General features: G+C 33.2%; 1 protein-coding gene across 8 annotated transcripts in view; it reads left to right on the forward strand.

The window, feature by feature from the left end:
* The window catches only part of SLC4A10 (solute carrier family 4, sodium bicarbonate transporter, member 10), a 225,985-nt gene that overhangs the window by 51,902 nt on the left and 155,021 nt on the right, over positions 1–19,062 (forward strand). For 2 of the 8 annotated variants that reach the window (XM_005859366.2, XM_005859371.2), the window contains exon 1: positions 5,909–6,141. The exons of 4 other annotated variants lie outside the window; for them this stretch is intronic. In XM_005859366.2, the coding sequence (XP_005859428.1) occupies positions 6,061–6,141 (81 nt within the window). In that variant the 5' untranslated portion in view covers positions 5,909–6,060. Of the gene's footprint in view, positions 1–5,907; positions 6,142–19,062 lie in introns of those variants that run through there. 2 more of the 8 variants (XM_005859368.2, XM_014534130.1) reach the window with 2 other exon arrangements.

A 19,062-nucleotide genomic window follows, 5' to 3' on the forward strand; every position in this document is an offset into this window, starting at 1 on the left:
ATTGTTTCCACCTTTTGGTAATTGTGACAATTACTTTTCTGCATGAGAAAAAAATTCTGCATTTCTTTTCCCTCCTTGAAGTCTGTTTGAGTTATCTGTATTCACTTTTCTAGTTCTGCTCATTCAGGAAATTTTCTGGAAAAGTACCCTGAAGAGAACAGTGAAAGACACATTCCTACTTGTAGATAGAAAGCGGAGTCGTATTTTTCTGATGGTTGGAGAAGGGCTTGAACAGGACTTGAAAGAAGGGGATGATGTTTGCCTATAGATATAGTTCTTATAAAAGAAAAAGGAAAGAATTGTGCCACCGTGTGGCCTTAAACACTGTACATGATCTACCTGAGCCTTGGTCTCCTCGACTGTAAAATATAGAAATAATATCCCTCTCACAATTTGTTTCAAGGATTAAATGAAAGTACTTGGCTCATGAGAGATTAAAAATATAATGAAGCTTCTGTATGCGTTTCTGTTTTTGCGTCAAGGATGGTGGATTTTCACAAATACAGGCCAAATGCTTGTGATGACATAACTTAAGATATTGATTTGTTGCATAATCATTCAGTGATTGAGGAGAGTGTAGTCAGAATTGGACAGTCATCTTCCAGAATTGCTGATTCTGAGGTCCAAATAGAGGCCAGTTATGGAATCACATGCTATGCATGTTAAGATGCTATAGGAAGAGAAATAAGTAACAGGTTCACATATAGACCCCATAGAGAAGCATAAGGGCAGACAGCCTAATTGCAGGCGTTGACTTGCAGTTGAGCTGCTTATCACCTTGGCAACCCAATTTTGCTAGATCCAGGGTGATTACCTGCAGGGATTTATTTATTCAATTATGGTTAATGATTCTTCTAAGCAACATTGGGTAGGCCAGTTAAAAACTAATAGTAGCTACCATTTGTTGAGTATTACAGTGTTCTAAACCCTGTGTGAAGTGCATGACCTATCATTTCATATAATCATCATAATCATTCTGTGAGGTATGTACCATTACCAATCCCATTTTATAGATGAAGAAATTGAGATTTAGAAAGATTAAATAATTTGTTCAAAATTATAAGTCTAGTAAATGGTTAAGTTAGTATTTGAGCTCAAGCACTTTTACCTAGCTGTGCATTTAACTATTACACAAAAATTAATTTCCTCTTTTCTTTTTTTTTTTTAATCCTGATTATCATTCAAGGTTATTTGATTTAAATCCAATTGCATTTACACAAAATTTATCAATAAATTTACCAGTTAATAAGTTTTAAAGATATAATCAGGAAGGTTAAAATGAGAAAATAATATTTTATTTAGTGCTAATTTCACCTTTGATTAGGAAAACTAATTTAAAGAACTTAGTACATTTTTACAAAGAGAGGCACTGCACATCAAAATGATTCAGGGTCAAAGATGCTGCAGTTAGGCCAGGAGAGGATGTGATGAAGTCACTAAATATTGTATTTTTTTAAAGTAACAGTGTTATTATTAACACTATTTTCCCTCTCAGAAATTGTACCAGAGGAAAGGCCTATTCTTTGATTTTGTTCATCTAGTGAATATTTGTTAAACATCTACTGGAGATTATATACTATAAAGATTTGCAATGAAGAAAGGCATAGTTCCTCTCTTCAAAGAGGTCATAGTGTGATGGTGAGAATGGACAATGAAACACTATTAATATCAAATACTACAAGGTCCTGTGGGCAGAGGAGTTAGCCCTCAACAGGAGGTGGAGAAAGGAAAGGTGGAGGAGAGAAAATTAATTTGAATTTGGGATGCTCAAGGTTAAAGGGGAATGATTACAAATAAAGTAAATAAAATTAAAAACCAAATGATGAACTTGGAAAAAGATTTATAGCATAGGTGATCATTCAAGGATTAATATTTTTTGTATATAAACCACTTCTATAAACAATCTTAAACTCAAATCCCTTCGACTGGAATTTGAGAGAAGAAGCTTACAGAGCACATTGTCAATATCCTTGTGGAAGAATAAAGTGAACAAGCAATTCTCAAAAGAATTACAAATGGCTTCAAAAGTAATAGAAATGAGAAATTCATATAAAATTGAGATATATGTTTTCAATTGTCAATTTGTTAAGTTTAAATGGTAGATAGTCATAACCAGTATTGATGAGGGAAGGATAAGGGAGAGGGGCACTACTGTTCACTTACAGATACAGATTAAATAGTTTGATTCCTTTTAGAGGACACTTTAGCAACATGTATTTGGAGCATTAATTTATTATGTCAGAGAAATTTTACTTCCGTTTATCCCATCTGTAAAATGAGGGCATTGGATCATAGTCCCCGAGGTAAAAAGCAAGAGCTAAATATGTGGTAATTACTATAAAACTATTGCTGTTAAAAACTGTGATACATCTACACAATGGAATACTACACTGCTGTAAAAAAGAAAGAACTCTTACCATTTGCAGCAGTATGGAGGACCTGGAGAGCAATATGCTAAGTGAAATAAGCCAGTTGGAGAAAGATAAATATCATATGATCTCACTCATTTGTGGAATATAATGAACAACATAAACTGATGAACAAAAATATATCCGGAGACATAGAAGCATGGAACAGACTGTCAAACCTCAGAGGGAAGGCAGGGGAGGAGGGAGAGGGTAAGAGATGGCGTGCATATAAGCATAACAAATGGACACAGACCGTAGGGTGGTGAGGGCATGTGCTGGGGGGTGGGAATGAGCTGGGAGAGGTCAATGGGGAAAAAAGGAGGCATATGTAATACTTTCAACAATAAAGAATTTAAGTTAAACAAACAAACAAAAAACTATTGCTGTTCTCAAGATGTTGATCCTATATCATTTGGGATGTTCTGATAACGCAGCCAATCATTAAAAGGATAATGTTACTTTTGACTTATGCTTTTCACCCTTTTGGTCCTTCCTCATTTAGACCAAAAGATTATTTTGCTATGTGTTGGCTGCTCTTCATCCCTTTTATCAAACCTTTGTTAGACTTATTAGGGAAAATGTAGAGGTATTGTGCTTTACTATTATGAGAACACCTTGATAACACTGCTATGAATAGCATAGTGTGGGACTGAAAATAAATATCTATTATTTTTCATTGGTTAGCCCATGCTAAATTACTGTTATGTGGGTCAAATAATGGATTATAAATAAAAAAATTTTCTGTTTAAATTGATTTCATTAACTGGATGGCAGAGGGATTAAAAGCTTCATTATACTATGGGGTTCATGTTTTTATTGCAAAGATCAATTAAATATGTTGGCAAGAAAACACTGAAGAAATTTAGATTATATGCACTAATTAATAATGTCCAGAGACTGATGTAAACAAAGTTTATGTTCAGTTATGAAAAAATATATGAAAGAGAAATTAAAATTATGTGTTTACTTCCCATTTATTTATTCATTTATAATTTGTTTGAAGTTATGCACATTATGAGAGGACACAGAAGGAATATGTCTTCTCACAATTTTTTGACCATTTTATAAAAACTAAACATACACACATGAAAAGGATAAGAAGAGCATGTGATGAAAGTATATTGATTGTCAAAATGAAATCTGTAATAATATGGGAGGTTAGTATTAGTCTTAGTTAGTATTTTCTCCCCCTAATTTCTCACATTCAATCCCCAGATCCTATCCTTTTTAACTAAAAAGTATATCTGGAATCTATCCACTTCTTGTCATTTCTACTGTCACTATCCCCTGCTCAAAATTCCATAACTTGACACTCTGCCTCGAGTTTTGTTGTACTCAAATGACTCTCCACTGTGGCCAGGATAATCTAAAACTGCAAAACTGATTATGTTGACGACCTCTCATTCCCCTTAGGATAAACCTCAAACTCTTTAAATGCTTTCTGAGGCTTCGTGTTATTGTACTTTGGCCTCCCTTCCTAGCCCCATCTCTGCCCTCTGTCCTACTTACACTTTATGGTGTAACCATGCTGTGTTTATCATTCTTGAATGTGACTTGCTCAGGATCTCCGTTTTAATGGTGCTTCTTTGGGAGATCCTTTCTGATCTCTAGATTAGGGTTAGATGCCCTTTTATTGCTCTCATATCGCCACTTGATTCTTCTGTCACAACAAAACATACTTGTTTAATTATTTGCTTTTGTAATGGCATATTTCATGTTGTCATAGAGTCTCCAGCACCTATGTAGTATCTGACGCATAGAAGATTTTTAATATTTTGTACATGAATATAGAAAGGGAGATGGTGTAGCTTGGGAGAGCCTTATTGAGAAGACAGATCTTCAAGAATGAGTACCTCTTTTTATTACAAATAAGAGAATAAATACCGCAAGGATAAGACATATTTTTCTGCATATGGTTTTTTATTTAAGTGTATCATTGTGCATTTAGGTAAAATGCTGAACCTTTTTTCTGAACCTGTGCAGTTAGAGGCTTTAATTTCTTTAAGGGGATAGTGTGCATCAGGCTATTAAAGAAGCCGAATTTCTTTATTTTGTACAAATGAAAATTGTATATTTTTAGGGCATAATAACTTTACCCCCAGATTTATTGAGATTCAATTGACATATTATGTAAATTTAATATTTACAACGCGTTGATTTGATACACATTTTTGGTACTTATATATTGCTAAATTATTAGCACCATAGTTCAGTTTCTAAATATTTAATACAATATTATCAACTATAATCACTATGCTGTACATTAGATCCCCAGAAATTATTCATCTTATAACTGAAGCTTTGCACTTTTTGGCCAACATCTCCTCTTTCCCTCCATGTCCCCAGTCCCTTAAAGAAACCCCAACTTTAAGACTCATTTTGATTAGTCTTCATGATAATACGTATTATGCTCATCAAATGTTGTGAATGGGAGAAGGGAAATTATACTGACTTGTTACTAGTCTACATTGATCTAAAACATTTTCCATATAACACTTTAGCTATCATTAAATTTCATTTAGTTTATTTCACAGGTATATAGTGTTCATAGGTAGACAAATAAAGTGTTCATTAATTCAGATTATCCATCTGTGAAAGCTGCTTAAGAGTAACATGATGTATTCAGTATTCTAATAATTTTATTTTATTTTTTGTTTTATTTATGAAACACAATCTTTTGTCATATGGTAAAGAGAAAGTATTTTTACATATAATTTTAAAGGATATTGGCTCTCTCTTATCAGAACTCTTTATCAGTCTTAAAATTTCCTGATTTTACTGTGTTGTGGTAAATGAAAGCATTATAAGAACATTGATGAACACAAATGAGACACAATGAGAAATCACAATAAGAATGTCAATAACTTACATAGGTTTCATTCCTAGATTTACTATGCACTTTTGGAATTTAATACTGATACATTGTCTTTTCTAGAATATATTAAATAAACATATAAAGGGCATTTTGCTTTGAAGTATAAAGTCTGAAGAATATGAAATAAAAATGAAGTTCCTGAGAAAAGTGAAATACTTTTACTTATTTATCTATTGACTATTATACACAATTATCAAAGGTTGCCAGAATGAAAGTTTTTCAGGTTTAGGGACTTCTAATTTTAATGGGTTGGATGAGTAATGTTTAGAAGAGAGAGAGTACAGTTTTTCTTGTTTAGTCATTATACTAAAGCTTAGTCATGCATGGAGAACACTGCCTAATAATTAAGAATTGCCATTTGAACATGGTATTTGCAACACACATTGACGCTTAATTAGATAGAATATTGCTTACTTTTAAAGAACTGACAAAAAAGTAAAACTCTTCTTGGCAAGTGACATCTTTATAGTAGCAGAAGTGGGAAACTGGAGGATGTGGATCATTCTGTGTTTGATGATGCAGAATTGCTCTAAGCTGCAAGCTTACTATTCTCAGAGAGCATTAACAGCTTCAGCAAATAGCAAACACGACTGTGTCATCCTCCCTTAATACAGAGTGTTTGTAACTGCAAAGGGGAGACGATAAACAATATATGAGATCTGCTATCTTCATGATAGCTTAAAAAGATGGACAGATCTGCTGTTCGAGCTTTTCTTCACTAGCCCTGAAGATGCTGAGACAGAGAAATGGCTGTGATTGTTTTTTGTAAGACAGAAAATGCAATCTTTAGGGGTTTCTGGGAATAGAAAGGTCATGCAGTCTGGAACCTGTGAGTCTTTTCAATCTTTAAGTCATCAGGTATGACCTCATGAATTATGATAAGACTATTAGATTACAGAGTTATTGCTTTTTCTAGCTCTTAGTCATTTGGAATATACTAATCTATGTAATTGTTTCTTATTAGATTTTCCTTATGATATTTGAACGTGTAATATTTAGAGTAATACACACCAGCTAAACAATCTGAATTTTAGAAATGTGTGTGTGTGTGTGTGTGTGTGTGTGTGTGTGTGTGAGCTTGTGTTTATTTTAGCTTTTTGGGGGGAAGTAGGGATTAAGGGAAATATATCTTGCATGAGATTAAAAACAGGGTTTGGGGCTTTACAGATTTTTCCATATTAAGCCCCAATACTGCATCTTTTATTGGGAATGATAAAAATAGCACAGACTGTTCAAACTGATAAGGATACTTCATAGCTAGCTGCTTATATATAGTGACATATTAAAATGTTTTTATCTGGAATTTCTTAAGCATAGAAATAGATGTTGCCACCATTGTAGTGTGCAACCACACAGCAATATATGTGTGATGAGAAGAGACATGTTTACTAGCATTTGAGCTATAAGCTAATTTCCTGAAATTTATGTCTCAGTATCTGACCTGTCTTAAAAGGCATTGGTTTTAATAATTTCTCAGCTCTATTGAAATAATGATGCTCTTGGTCCTTTCATCTGCTAAGGCATTGCTTATAGATGAAAGCAGATTATAAGTATATTTTTTTAAAGAAAGCTTGTGACATTTAAGCTTGTTTAAGGTTTTTGACCCAGAGATGTTCTGCATTTGCTTACTTTCATTTTCAAAATGAAAAGACTTGACTACATTGACGTATTAACTACAAAGAGTAGAGAATCATTACAGCAAATAATTTGGATTTATGTCTATTTTATCCTGAAACTCTCTTATTTTAAACTATCTTTACCTACCTAGTTATAATACATTTAACTTCGGTTTGATGTAGCATATTCTTAGAATTACATTCTTGGTAATTAGATACTGTGCCTGTGTTTGACATTCAGATTATGAAGGAAATATGATACATATTTTTATATGATACATATTTCTGCTTGAATTTTAGAGGATACTTGATCATATATTCCATATTAAATAAGCAAAAAGAGATAAAATGTTGCAACACTTCTCAACAGATAGTTTTGTGTTTGTGATTTGGTAGCATGATTAGGCTTTAATGCTTCATTAGAGTGAAGTGATATAGTATTAAAAATGAATATATTATCTAAAGCCTGAAGTGGAAGTCTGAAGCAGTGATTTAATTCAGTTCTCCTTTTTAATTAAAACACATTGAAAAGTTATACCTACTGATATTGGCTATAATTTATATGTTATTCAGGCTACTTAGCCAGCTTATATTCTTATTAGTAGGGAAGATTGCCATATTTTTAAGCTTGACTAGTTTTGGAATGATGTGAATATACCTTTTAGTTGCTACAAAACCTGTTTAATCTGTTAGAATTTATTTTCAGTATTTGCATGTACTAGTCACTATGAGTACATTCTGTTTCTTGGCATTGCTTTGGGATTACTCTAAGTATTGGTTTCACAGAATTCTGCTTGTTTTCACTATATTTATGACCTTTCAAAGGAACCCAACCCTAAAGATTTTTTTTTTGGGTTACTTTCCTTTAGTGATACTCAAATGAGGATATTTCAAAAGTTTTATAAGGTGAAAAAATTACTGTATTAGAATTTTTACTTCTTTTACAAATAGGAGAAATTCTTTCCATTGTTATGTCAAAATATGTTACATTAAAAAAGTAAAGATTGGTTAGAATGTCACAAACATTTAAATTTACTGTCAACCATTTTTCCTGTCCAGCAAGATGATCTTGATGTTCTGAATTGTGGAATGAATTGTAAATCTGCCCAGTAGCAATTGGCTGTCTTCTTTTCAATGGTTGTCTCTGTCCATACCATTTTATACATGCCTTTCATTATACATCATAAAGGTTTTTAAAAGTGAGCAGCCTATAATCAACTATTTGAGTAACTGTTCAATTCAGTAAACATTATGTGCAAGCTGATCATTTGCACAAGACTGTATTTGGTTTTGTAAGCAATACAGAAAAGAAAAAGTTGTTTCCTGCTTTGAAAATCATGAGAAAATGTACATGAGCTATGCTCACATTTTGAATTGATTTTTCAAAGATGGTATATTACAATCAGTTTTATGAACTGATTAATTGTAGAATGAATTATTCATAACTATTTTTTTCTCATGTAAATGTCTTGGTATTAGAGAAATAAAAGATTGGGTCAAACTATATAATTAAACATTCTATAATTTTGAAAATTATATTTTCTTTATAACACATAATTTATTTCAACAGGGCATTTTAATAATAAACTGAATCAATAAAATAACCTGGTATGTTTTATAAGCCATAGTTGTTATTTTGAGAGTGAAGGTGGATCTACTAGTAGCTCATTTGCATGAGGCAGAAGCAAGAACTCCAAGAATCAGCTCAAAACAGGAATGTGATTAATTCAGTCTAATTTCAGGCCAGGCATAGGTAATTATGCATTATGGAAGAGGGTTTTGACTTCATAGGGTTTGAGCTTTAGCAAAAAAGAGTAGAAAGTATGGGAGTGTTTGATTTACTAGGTCATATGGGAGTCCTTTGTATAAAATGGGGTGGAGTAGATAGGATTCACCTCAAGCTCTGAGAAAGGGAATTGGGAGGAGCTGTAATGGAAGTGGGCTGGAGCCTGCTGGCTGTTGGACTTCCAGGCACTACTCTCTTCTCTTTTATACCAGTATCCTGGCAGAGCATATGCAAAACCCTTGTTTCCTCAGAACCCCAAACTGGGCCATGTTGCCCAATAATGCCTCCAAACTGCCTCTTTTCTTGTAGTAAAGCAATAGAAAATTGTTATGCAAATTCTTCTGATTTGTATAGTATGATGGTTATGCATCTGGACTGCCACTTTCCCTGTGTTCAAATCTTAGCTATACCACTTAGCAGCTGTATGATCTTGGGCAGGTTACTTGATCTTTCTAGGTATCAGTTTCCTCATTTGTAATATAAGGATAGCAATGGCACCTACCTCAAAGATTTATTGTGAAGATCAAGTGAATACATGTTTATAACGTTAAATGCACTTGTTTTGTAATTTTATTTTTTAATTAATATTTTTATCCTAGATGAAAGACCAAAATGAAATATGTTATAAAGACAATATTGTGTATGAATAGAACATTTCAAGTTTCTATTTGTAAAAGTATAATATTTTGATTAATATAAAACCATCTATTTGCTTAAAAATGGTCATGCTTCTAAGTACAAGTGAATAATTTGGTATTTAAATAGAATCTAAATGCTTATGTGTTACATTTTGTGACAGCTTTGCATTTCAGTTGTCTTTTCTTGAACTATTTTCTCAATGTACAACTCTTTTCCCCATTTTGCACAGGTTTCAAGCAAACCTCAGCATAATACAATTTGTTAAAACAATCATACAAAACCTTACAATGTTCTGGTGGTAGTATTAGGCAAGAATATAAAGACTGATGGTTTACTTCCTTCAGAAGGTCACAGCTCGTGAGTCATACACTCTAAATACAAGTAACTATAACACAATGTGGGAAGTGGGAAGTGCCACAGAGATTCAGAAGAGTGACAAAAGAAGCACAAATATTTTTTTTGTGTGTGAGTACAATGGGTAGGCTTTTCCCAGCTGAGTGGGGAGAGGAGAGGAGAGGTAGGCTAGCGGGGGTGTTAGGTAATTATGGAAACGGTAGCATCTGAGGTAGACCTTGAAAACTGGCCAAGATAGGAGAAAGGTCATTTCAGGCAGAGGAAGCAGCAATGACAAATGTAGGGAGGCAGAAAGAAATAATATACTTGAGCAGAATGAAATCATTCATTTTGGCCTAGCCTGGTGGGGTACTTTAGACTATCACAGGGAAAGTTTGTTGGGACCAGACAGTGTAGAGTCTTGAGTGTTAGATTATGATTTCTAAAGTAAGAACATTTCTGTGCTGATCTCCTTATTCTTGGGAGGCAATAAAATTAAAAACCAAAGAGCAATACCTATATTTTTACAGTGATTTTCAGAGCTCTAACCCTCCTGAGACTTTGGAAATGAAAATTAAATTCCTGAGTAGATTATTAGTAGTTAGTAGACAAGGTAGGGGGTAGAAGCAAAATGAAGGATTTTAATAAAATTCTCTATCGAAATTGCACATGAGGGCATTTCTCAGTCTATCCGCAACCACTCACAAGTCCTAGATTTCAGATCCTAAGAGACCTCCTGCTTGTCCCTGATGTAAACTCTGTTTTATTGGTAGGTAATCTGATTTAGCTTTGGCTTTATTTTTGACATTTCCTAGACCAAGGACAATCTAGAGGGATCATTTTAATACAATGAATACGAATGTCACTATGGTGAATATTTGAATAATAAGGACTTTATCTTAGGGAAAATTGAATTTAGTAATTGCTATTTATAATCATGGAAGCCACAGAGATATTTTAGCTTTGCTCTTTGTTCATTTAGAAGTGATAAAGTAAATCATCATTGCTAATACTTTTAATGTGACCTTTAAGTCTACTCCATACACCAGAAGCATTTCAGTATTGCCTGAGGCTAGTTAAAAAGCTGGTAACATGCAAGAGCAGATTTCCTTTAGATGTGACAGCTGGGATGGGACTTTTGTTATCAGGCCCAGGAAGTTGATATTTGTACTTAGGAATTGTACAAAAATTGGAATTGAAGACTCTCATTTAAAGTATGTCACAAGTAAAACTTGTGTGAATAAAAATGAAATCAGATACACTTGCTCTTCTGGCTCTATATTGAGAGCAATAGCAGACCCATAGAATTGAGAGTACTCTGTATCTTCCCATAGAAGTTTGTATTATTAGGAAACCCCATTTTCTAGAAGTTCTTGTGAGGTTGCTTTTATTTATTTATTTTATTTATATTTACTTTTAAAAATTCTCACCCAAGGATATGTTTTATTGATTTTAGAGAGAGAGAGGAAAGGAGAGAGAGAGATTGAGAAACATCAATCGGTTGCCTCCCGTACACACCCTGATGAGGGATCAAATCCACAGCCTCGGTATGTGCCCTGACTGGGTATTGAACCTACAACTCTCTGGTGTATATGACATGGGATGATGCTCCAACCAACTGAGCCTCCTGGCCAAGTGAGGTTGCTTTATTAATCCTTGTGACTTCACATTGCCTGGGAATGAGCCATACATATGTTGGGAGCCAATAAGTTTTCAGTTTTAAAATCATAGGCCCATTTATGGAAAAAACCTTGGAAATTATAGGGCTTTGGGTTGCTTTCAAACTTTTAAACATTTAAACATTTTTTCCTCAAAAAGCAGATAAAAGACTTTAGTGAAGTGATCCTTTCCCCATTTAAACCTTTTAAAAATGATACTATGGGAATATTGATCAGAATAAGTTAAAAAGATAGTTGGGTATTTCTTTATCAAGCTTATCTTTCTAAAAGGCAACAGAGCCCAGTTTCAATGAAGCCCATTGCAAAATGTGCTGCATATAAATGTATACCATTTATTCCTATGAGTTTTTTCAAATCTTATTAAATCTAATAAGAATTTGAGTTTATTGTATAGTCTGGAGGGAGGCAATATAGCACAGTAGTTAAGAGCTAGAGTTTTAGAGCTGGACTTATTTGGATTCCATATCTTCCATTTTACTGGCAATTTTTATTTTAGAAATGTTACCTAATCTCTCATTTCTCAGTATTGTCATCTGTAAAATGGAGATACTAATATACTAATTTTGGAATTATGAAAAAGCTACAAAAGATAGAAAACAAATCTATCCTTTCAAGTAATTTACATTATTTTATAAGTAAAGATTACAATTAGATATATGTTTAGTACTTTCATATATATATGTATATATGTACATATTATACTTTGATTACATATAATATACTAAAAAAGAAACTAGGTAGCTTGCCTAAGATAAAAATTACCAACAAAGGAAAGGATGATATGGGATTCAATCCTGGAAGTATAGCTCTAGAGCTCTTGCTCTTAGCCATTGTGTTATACCACATAGAGTTATAGACACTTGAATTAGATAGCAATGTGTAATTTAGTATATCCAAAATGCCAATTAAGATGAGAAACATCAACATAACTGCCATGGAAGATATTATTGAAGAGGTGACTTGACTTTGATTATACTCCTTTCTGCTTTTCTTTCACTTCAAATAATATATGTGAAGTCATTAGCACAGTTCCTGCCATAGGTGCTTAATAAATTATGAGTTGTTATTCTTATCATAATTGTTCTGGTAATTTCTTCTCCAACATTCCCTAACTGGTGCAACATAATGTTTGAAAACCATGAATCCCATCTATAGTCATGAGTCAAATTACCCACCAGCGATTCTTAGTTGTAATTATGCATCAGAGTCACACATTTAGCTTTTTAAAAACATTGATGCTCAAAGCTTATCTTCGAAGTACCAAAAAGTCTATGAAAATAAAACCTAGGCTTCTATATTTATAAAAAGCTTTCCCAGTGAATCTGATGGGCAGCCAGATGGAGAACTGCTGCTTTCCATGGTGATGAATTCTGAATTTATTGCTCCATTGTACATTTTAACCTCTGTTTAGTGTTTCAGACATTGCATCGTGATAGACACCTCTACTCATTTATCTTATAAATATCTCAAACTTGCCAAAATTAAACTTATTATTTTCTCTTCAAAAGTTCTTTATCTTTCCTGGCATGATGACCTCATAATCATTTTCAACTACTTTATCCCAATCTTAAATCCAATTACTCATCAAATTTGTAGATTGTTTCTCCTAAGGAGTCTAAAATTTACACCTTCTTTCTCCATTGTCTTGACCTCAGTGTGAGTTCACATTCATTTTCTCTTGGACTAATTTCTTAATTAGTATTTTTTTTCTTCCTATCACCTATTCCCAAAGCAACCTTCTCCCCATTCAGCTGCCAGAGTATGGTTTCTGAAATTGAAACCAGAAACAGACATTTCACTGCTTAAATTCCCCATTACCTTCGCAATAATTCTCAGAGTTAAGAACATACAATATTTGTTTCTTTTTTTGACTTATTTTACTTAGCAAAATGCCTTCAGTGTTTATCTATGTTTTGCAAAAGGCAAAATTTCTTTCTTATGCATGGTGAATAATATTCCATTGTGTTAATTTTATCTATTTATCTACTGACAGACTTTGGTTGTTTCTATATCTTGGATATTGTGAATAATGTGGCAATGGACATGGCATGCAGATATCTCTTTGAGATAGTGATTTTATTTCTTTTGGATATATACCCAGAAGCAGGATTTTTAGATCATATGGTAGTTATATTTTTACTTTTTTGAGGAATGAGGAAGTGACATTTAAACAACCATCTTTAGTTAAACTTAGTCTAAGTTCCACTAGTTAGAAAGAGATAAGCTCAAACTTTTAAAAATGTGGTCCTCTCTGCTTTTAATGCTTTTGGCCCCTCATTTCTCCTGGTTTTTGCTTGCCTAACTCTTTCTTATGCCTCAAGGTTTATTTAGATTAAATAAGTTAAACATCACCTCATTTTGAAACATTCCTTCTTCCCTACAGAGTGAATTAGGTGTTTTTTTCCTTTTGTTCTTCTGGGTTCCACTATTTACCTTAATTGAAGCACAATGAATACTGTATTGTAGTCATTGATTTTCCTGTTTGGACTATGAATGGTTTAATGGAAAATGCAGTATTTTTTATTTCTTTATAGCCAGCACTAATACAATGCCTGGCACATGGTAATTACTTAATAAGTACATTTTTTGTTGAATAATAAAATGGGAAATGAGTATGAAATGTTCATGGAAAAATATGGCCTAGGTCACTTACGTAATCATTAGGACTTCATCTTAGTTGAAGTGTATAAATAGACTTGAACCAGACTCTGAAGTGTTTTAAAGTTATATTAAGGAATTTTAGATTTTATGCTTAACTAATATAATATCTTTGTAGTGTAGCATATTGGCTAAGAGTATCAACCTTGGTTCAAACTCAGTCTCTACTTCATAGTAGCTGAAGATTCCTGGGGAAGTATCTTATTCTCTTTAAGTCTCAGAATACTCATCTGTTTTGAATATTTTTAATGAGTAAATGTATGTAAAGTTCTAGTACTTTGTCACATTGTAAACTTTACAATGAATATTACTTGTTATTTTTACTGCAATTACAGTGTTATTAAAAGAGATGGAAAAAACACACAATGAAATGGAAAGATATTCATGTTCATGGATTGGAATAAACAAAATAGTTAAAATGGCTGTATTACCCAAAGCAATATATAGATTCAATACATCAAAGTCCCAATGTCATTTTTTAAGGAAGTATAACAAAAAATTATGGAACCACAAAAAACCTCAAGAGCCAAAGCAATCCTGAGATAAAAGAAGAAAGCAAGGTATCACACTACTTGACTTCAAATTATACTACAGAGCTATGATAATCAAAACAGCATGGCATTGGCAGAAAAACAGACACACAGACCAATGGAACAGAATTAAGAACCCAGAAATAAAAGCACAGCTGTATGAGCAAATACTTTTTTGACAAAGGAGCCAAAAACACACAATGGAGAAAAGAATGCCTCGTCAATAAATGGTGATGGGAGCATTGGAAAGCCACACTCAAAAGAATAAGTTAGATTACCATTTGTGATGAATTCAAAAGGAGTCAATTAACTAAATATAAGATCTGAAACAGTAAAGTACATAGAAGAATATATAGGTAATAAACTTATGGAGCTTGGTATTAGGGAACATTTTATGAATTTGATCCCAAGGGAAGGCAAAAATAAATGAATGGAACTATATAAAACTAAAAAGTTTCAGCACAGCAAAAGAAACCAACAACAAAACAAAAAGGCAACCAACTGAATGGGAGATGATATTTGCAAAAAACAGCTCTGACAAGGGGTTAATATCCAAACTATATAAAGAACTCATACAACTCAACACCAAACAAACAATCCAATTAAAAAATGGACTAAGGACCTGAACAGATACCTCTCCCAAGAAGACATACAAATGGCCATCAGATATATGAAAAGATGTTTAACTTCACTAGCTATTAGGGAAGTGCAAATCAAAACTACAATGAGACACCACTTCACACCTGCTAGAATGGCTATTATTAACAAGTGTTGGAGCGGTTGTGGAGAAAAAGGAACCCTCATTCACTACTGATGGAAATGTAAACTGGTACAATCACTATGGAAAAGAGTATGGCAGTTCCTCAAAAAACTAAGAATAAAGTTATCATATAAAAGCAATTCCTCTTAAGGGTTTCTACCTAAAAAACTCAAAAACATTTATTCACAAAGATTTATGTACCCCTATGTTCATTATAGCATTACTCACAGTGGCCAAGACATGGAAATAACCAGTGTCCTTCAATAGATGATCGGATAAAGAAGATATGATACATATACATGGTGTCCCCCCAAAGTATACACACTTTAACAGCTGATAGCTCAATTTTAAAAATTAAATGTATTTTAATAAACACTGCTTTTATAATTATTCAAAGTGTGTATAAACATTTCTAGTGATTTAATACATGCTATTATGAATTAAAATTGTGTTTTAGTTTACTTGTTTGATCAAGCCATCAGTGACTTTGATGAAAATAACGCCATAATACCTTACAAATATTTTTTAATTAATTCCACTCTGACTTGCTTTGTTGGCTTTCTTATATTAGGAATCTTCTTTCCATTTCCAGTTTGCAAATTAATGCATATTCAAGTCCAAATCACCTATAAATCATTAAACTGCAGACACTAGGGTATTATTTGTTTAAATAATTTGTATAATTGACTACTGTGTATGTAGGCCAACTCAGGACTGTCCCAATTTATGATGAGAAGGCTAAATACTTGTGTACTACTCTAATTATTTAGATTCTGACAAAGTTGTAAAGAACAAGTCTTTATTCATGATGCAATAGGTAAACATTGCTAATTTTATTTAAAAATGTATATGTATATCTGTATTCCCTTTCTATAATTGATACTAATGACTTCTACAAGTTTACAATATGTCAATAAAAACATCAGGGTTTTGGATGGCAAGAAAGGAGAAGGGTATTGATATATGAGAAGATTACAAGTGTTATTATCTTAGGCTAAAGCACAGATAGGTATTTAGATAGAGATAAAAAGTGATTATTACACTGATGTGGAAATAGCTTAATATAAAAAATTCAAGTATTGTTTAACTAGAAAGGATCTTAGAGATCATGGAGTTGATTTTTAAACTTATTTTTATTATATTTGTTTATGTCTTTTAGTTTCTTGGCTCAGGATTTTGTCTAGCATCTCAGACATCCTTTATGGAATAATTTTATTTCTTCCTGAAGTATATACTTAGAAATTTTGTTAGAAAATATTCGTGGCAATAAATTGACTCAGTTTCTGTTTTTCTTAAGTGTCTTTTGAGAATATTAGCTTAGCTGGGTATTCACTTCTAGATTAACAATTTTTTTTAGTATACTGAAGTTAGTATTTTACTCTCTTCTAGTTTCTATGTTGATTAATTTATCATTACTTTGTAGGTGATCCTTTTATTCTTTGCTGTTTTGAAAATGTGTCATTCTGTAGTTTCACATGATAGGTGTAGGTGTGAATTGTCTTTTAATTTTCCTGTTTGTGATTTATTGTGATTACTGAATCCAAGGATTCATGTTGTCTATCATTTTCACCTATTATTTTCAACCAGTGCTCCTTCTCATTTTCTCTATTCTTAACTATTAGATCTTCCAATTAGGCATATGTTAGACTTTAACATATTAAAAAATTAGCATATTTTTCATATTATCATTATCTTTTATATTCTGTGTAACTTTTTCAGATCTTTTCCCCATTTTACTAATTCTTATATAATTTTTTTAGTCTACTGTTTTACCTATCCATGAAGTATTTAATTTTAAGAATTATGTGTATCATTGTGCGTTGTACTTAACATGAGGTCTATAAGTGCTTTGTGGGAAAGAATCATGCCTTACTGAATTTGCAGCTCCCATAGTAGAAATAATAATATAAATATTATTTATGGAGAACTTACTACATGCTTGGCAGACTCAAGCACTTTGTATCTTTTAATAAGTCACTCAAGATACAGAGAAATTACAGAAGATTCCTAAATGAAGTGAAACAAAATTTCAATCCAGGTACTATGCAGCTCCACATACCTCTCAGCATGTACCCAACATGACTGTTGTTGACCTCCTAAAAGGGAGCATCAGCAGCAGAGGAGTAGGTCATATCTGTAAAACTTGTACTTGAACATCAAACAAGCTCATGGGGATGTAGCAGATGCTTAAGGAAGAAAGGACATAGCAGGATAAATGAAGAAGGCCTATCATAAGACAGATGGAGACTTGTAGGGCATTTATGAGCAAGCAACATGAAGAGGCTAAAGACAGCATGAGGCAGAAGTAAGGAAATGTAGCAGCAGTTAACACCATTTTCAGGGTATAAAATTTGGTAAAATGGCAGAACTGAGACTCTAGAAGGATTTTTAAGAACAAGATAAGAATCAAGTCCAGAATTCAAAACATATCTAGAGGATCAGGTGGGCAAACAAGACAGGAACTCAATTGTGAGGTATCACAACCCTTTGAAATACTTTTGGCTAATTAAAACTGTTCCTGATTTCTCAAAACATTTTTAATCCTTAACCATCAGATGTGAAGCTTTCTGGGAGAGAACATATTCTTTAGGTCACAGTGACAGTAATAAGTACAATACTGTATGTTGTGATGACGCTAATTCTGAGTCAGAATTAGCTTAGCATTGGAAGACTTTCACCCCTGGACCTTTCCACGCTGAACTTGACTCTGGAGTATTTCATGTCAACCAATGAACTTCACTGACCTAACTGTGTATTCCCTGGCTGGTCTTTTTCTTTTTTTAAATTTAAATTCTTTATTGTTTAAAGTATTACATAAGTCTCCTTTTCCCCCCATTGACCTCTCCCTGACTTCCCCCCTCCTCCAGCACATGCTCTCACCCGCCCCCCCACCCCCCCGGTCTGTGTCCATTGGTTATGCTCATATGCATGCATACAAGTCCTTTGGTTGATCTCTTTACCCTGGCTGGTCTTTAAAGCTTGCCTGGGTAGAGTTTTCCAAGTAAATGAGATTAAAAAAAATCTTGAAGTTTTTACATGATGATTTATAATGCCTTCTTAGTTCTATTCCTATGACAGAGGGTTTTGCTCTCCAAACCTTATTCTCAGTTCTATTTTTTCTTATATGTGTAAAAATGAAATAACACATTTACTTTGCATAAGTAAATGAAACCTAATTGCCACCTCCCCAATTAGATACTTTAGAAAGGAACTCAACTGCTTTTATTAAAAATACATAGGAAAGGAGACAGAGTGGTTTATTGTGCTACTTTAGAATAGATATATTTTATGTGATTGAATTACTATAGTATATACGATAGATTTAAGTTGTATTACTGGAGGTGGTATAATCTATATTTAGGGTAGATACCAGATTTTAAATACCTAATTTCAAAGTAATATGCTAGTAAAAATAGATGGGTTCATTTATTTTTTTGAAAATATAACATACTAAGTGAAATTCAAAGTTGTGCTTGACTTATGCTTAGATTTTAGGTCAGCTAGTATTTTCTTGAGCTCCTATGATAAGCTAATCTCTGAACTGATACTTTCATATGTAATACAGTCTAATATAATTAGAGGTTAAAGCATAACCTTTTATATTGGTACTAGAGGCCCGGTGCACAAAAATTTGTGCACTCGGGGGGGAGGGGGGGGCCCTCAGCCCGGCCTGTGCCCTCTCGCAGTGTGGGACCCCTCCAGAGATAACGACCTGCTGGCTTAGGCCTGCTCCCGGGTGGCAGAGTGCAGGCCCAATCCCTAGGTGCAGCCCCTGGTC

This window comes from Myotis brandtii, unplaced genomic scaffold (assembly GCF_000412655.1).
Source record: "Myotis brandtii unplaced genomic scaffold, ASM41265v1 scaffold125, whole genome shotgun sequence".
Taxonomy (NCBI): domain Eukaryota; kingdom Metazoa; phylum Chordata; class Mammalia; order Chiroptera; family Vespertilionidae; genus Myotis; species Myotis brandtii.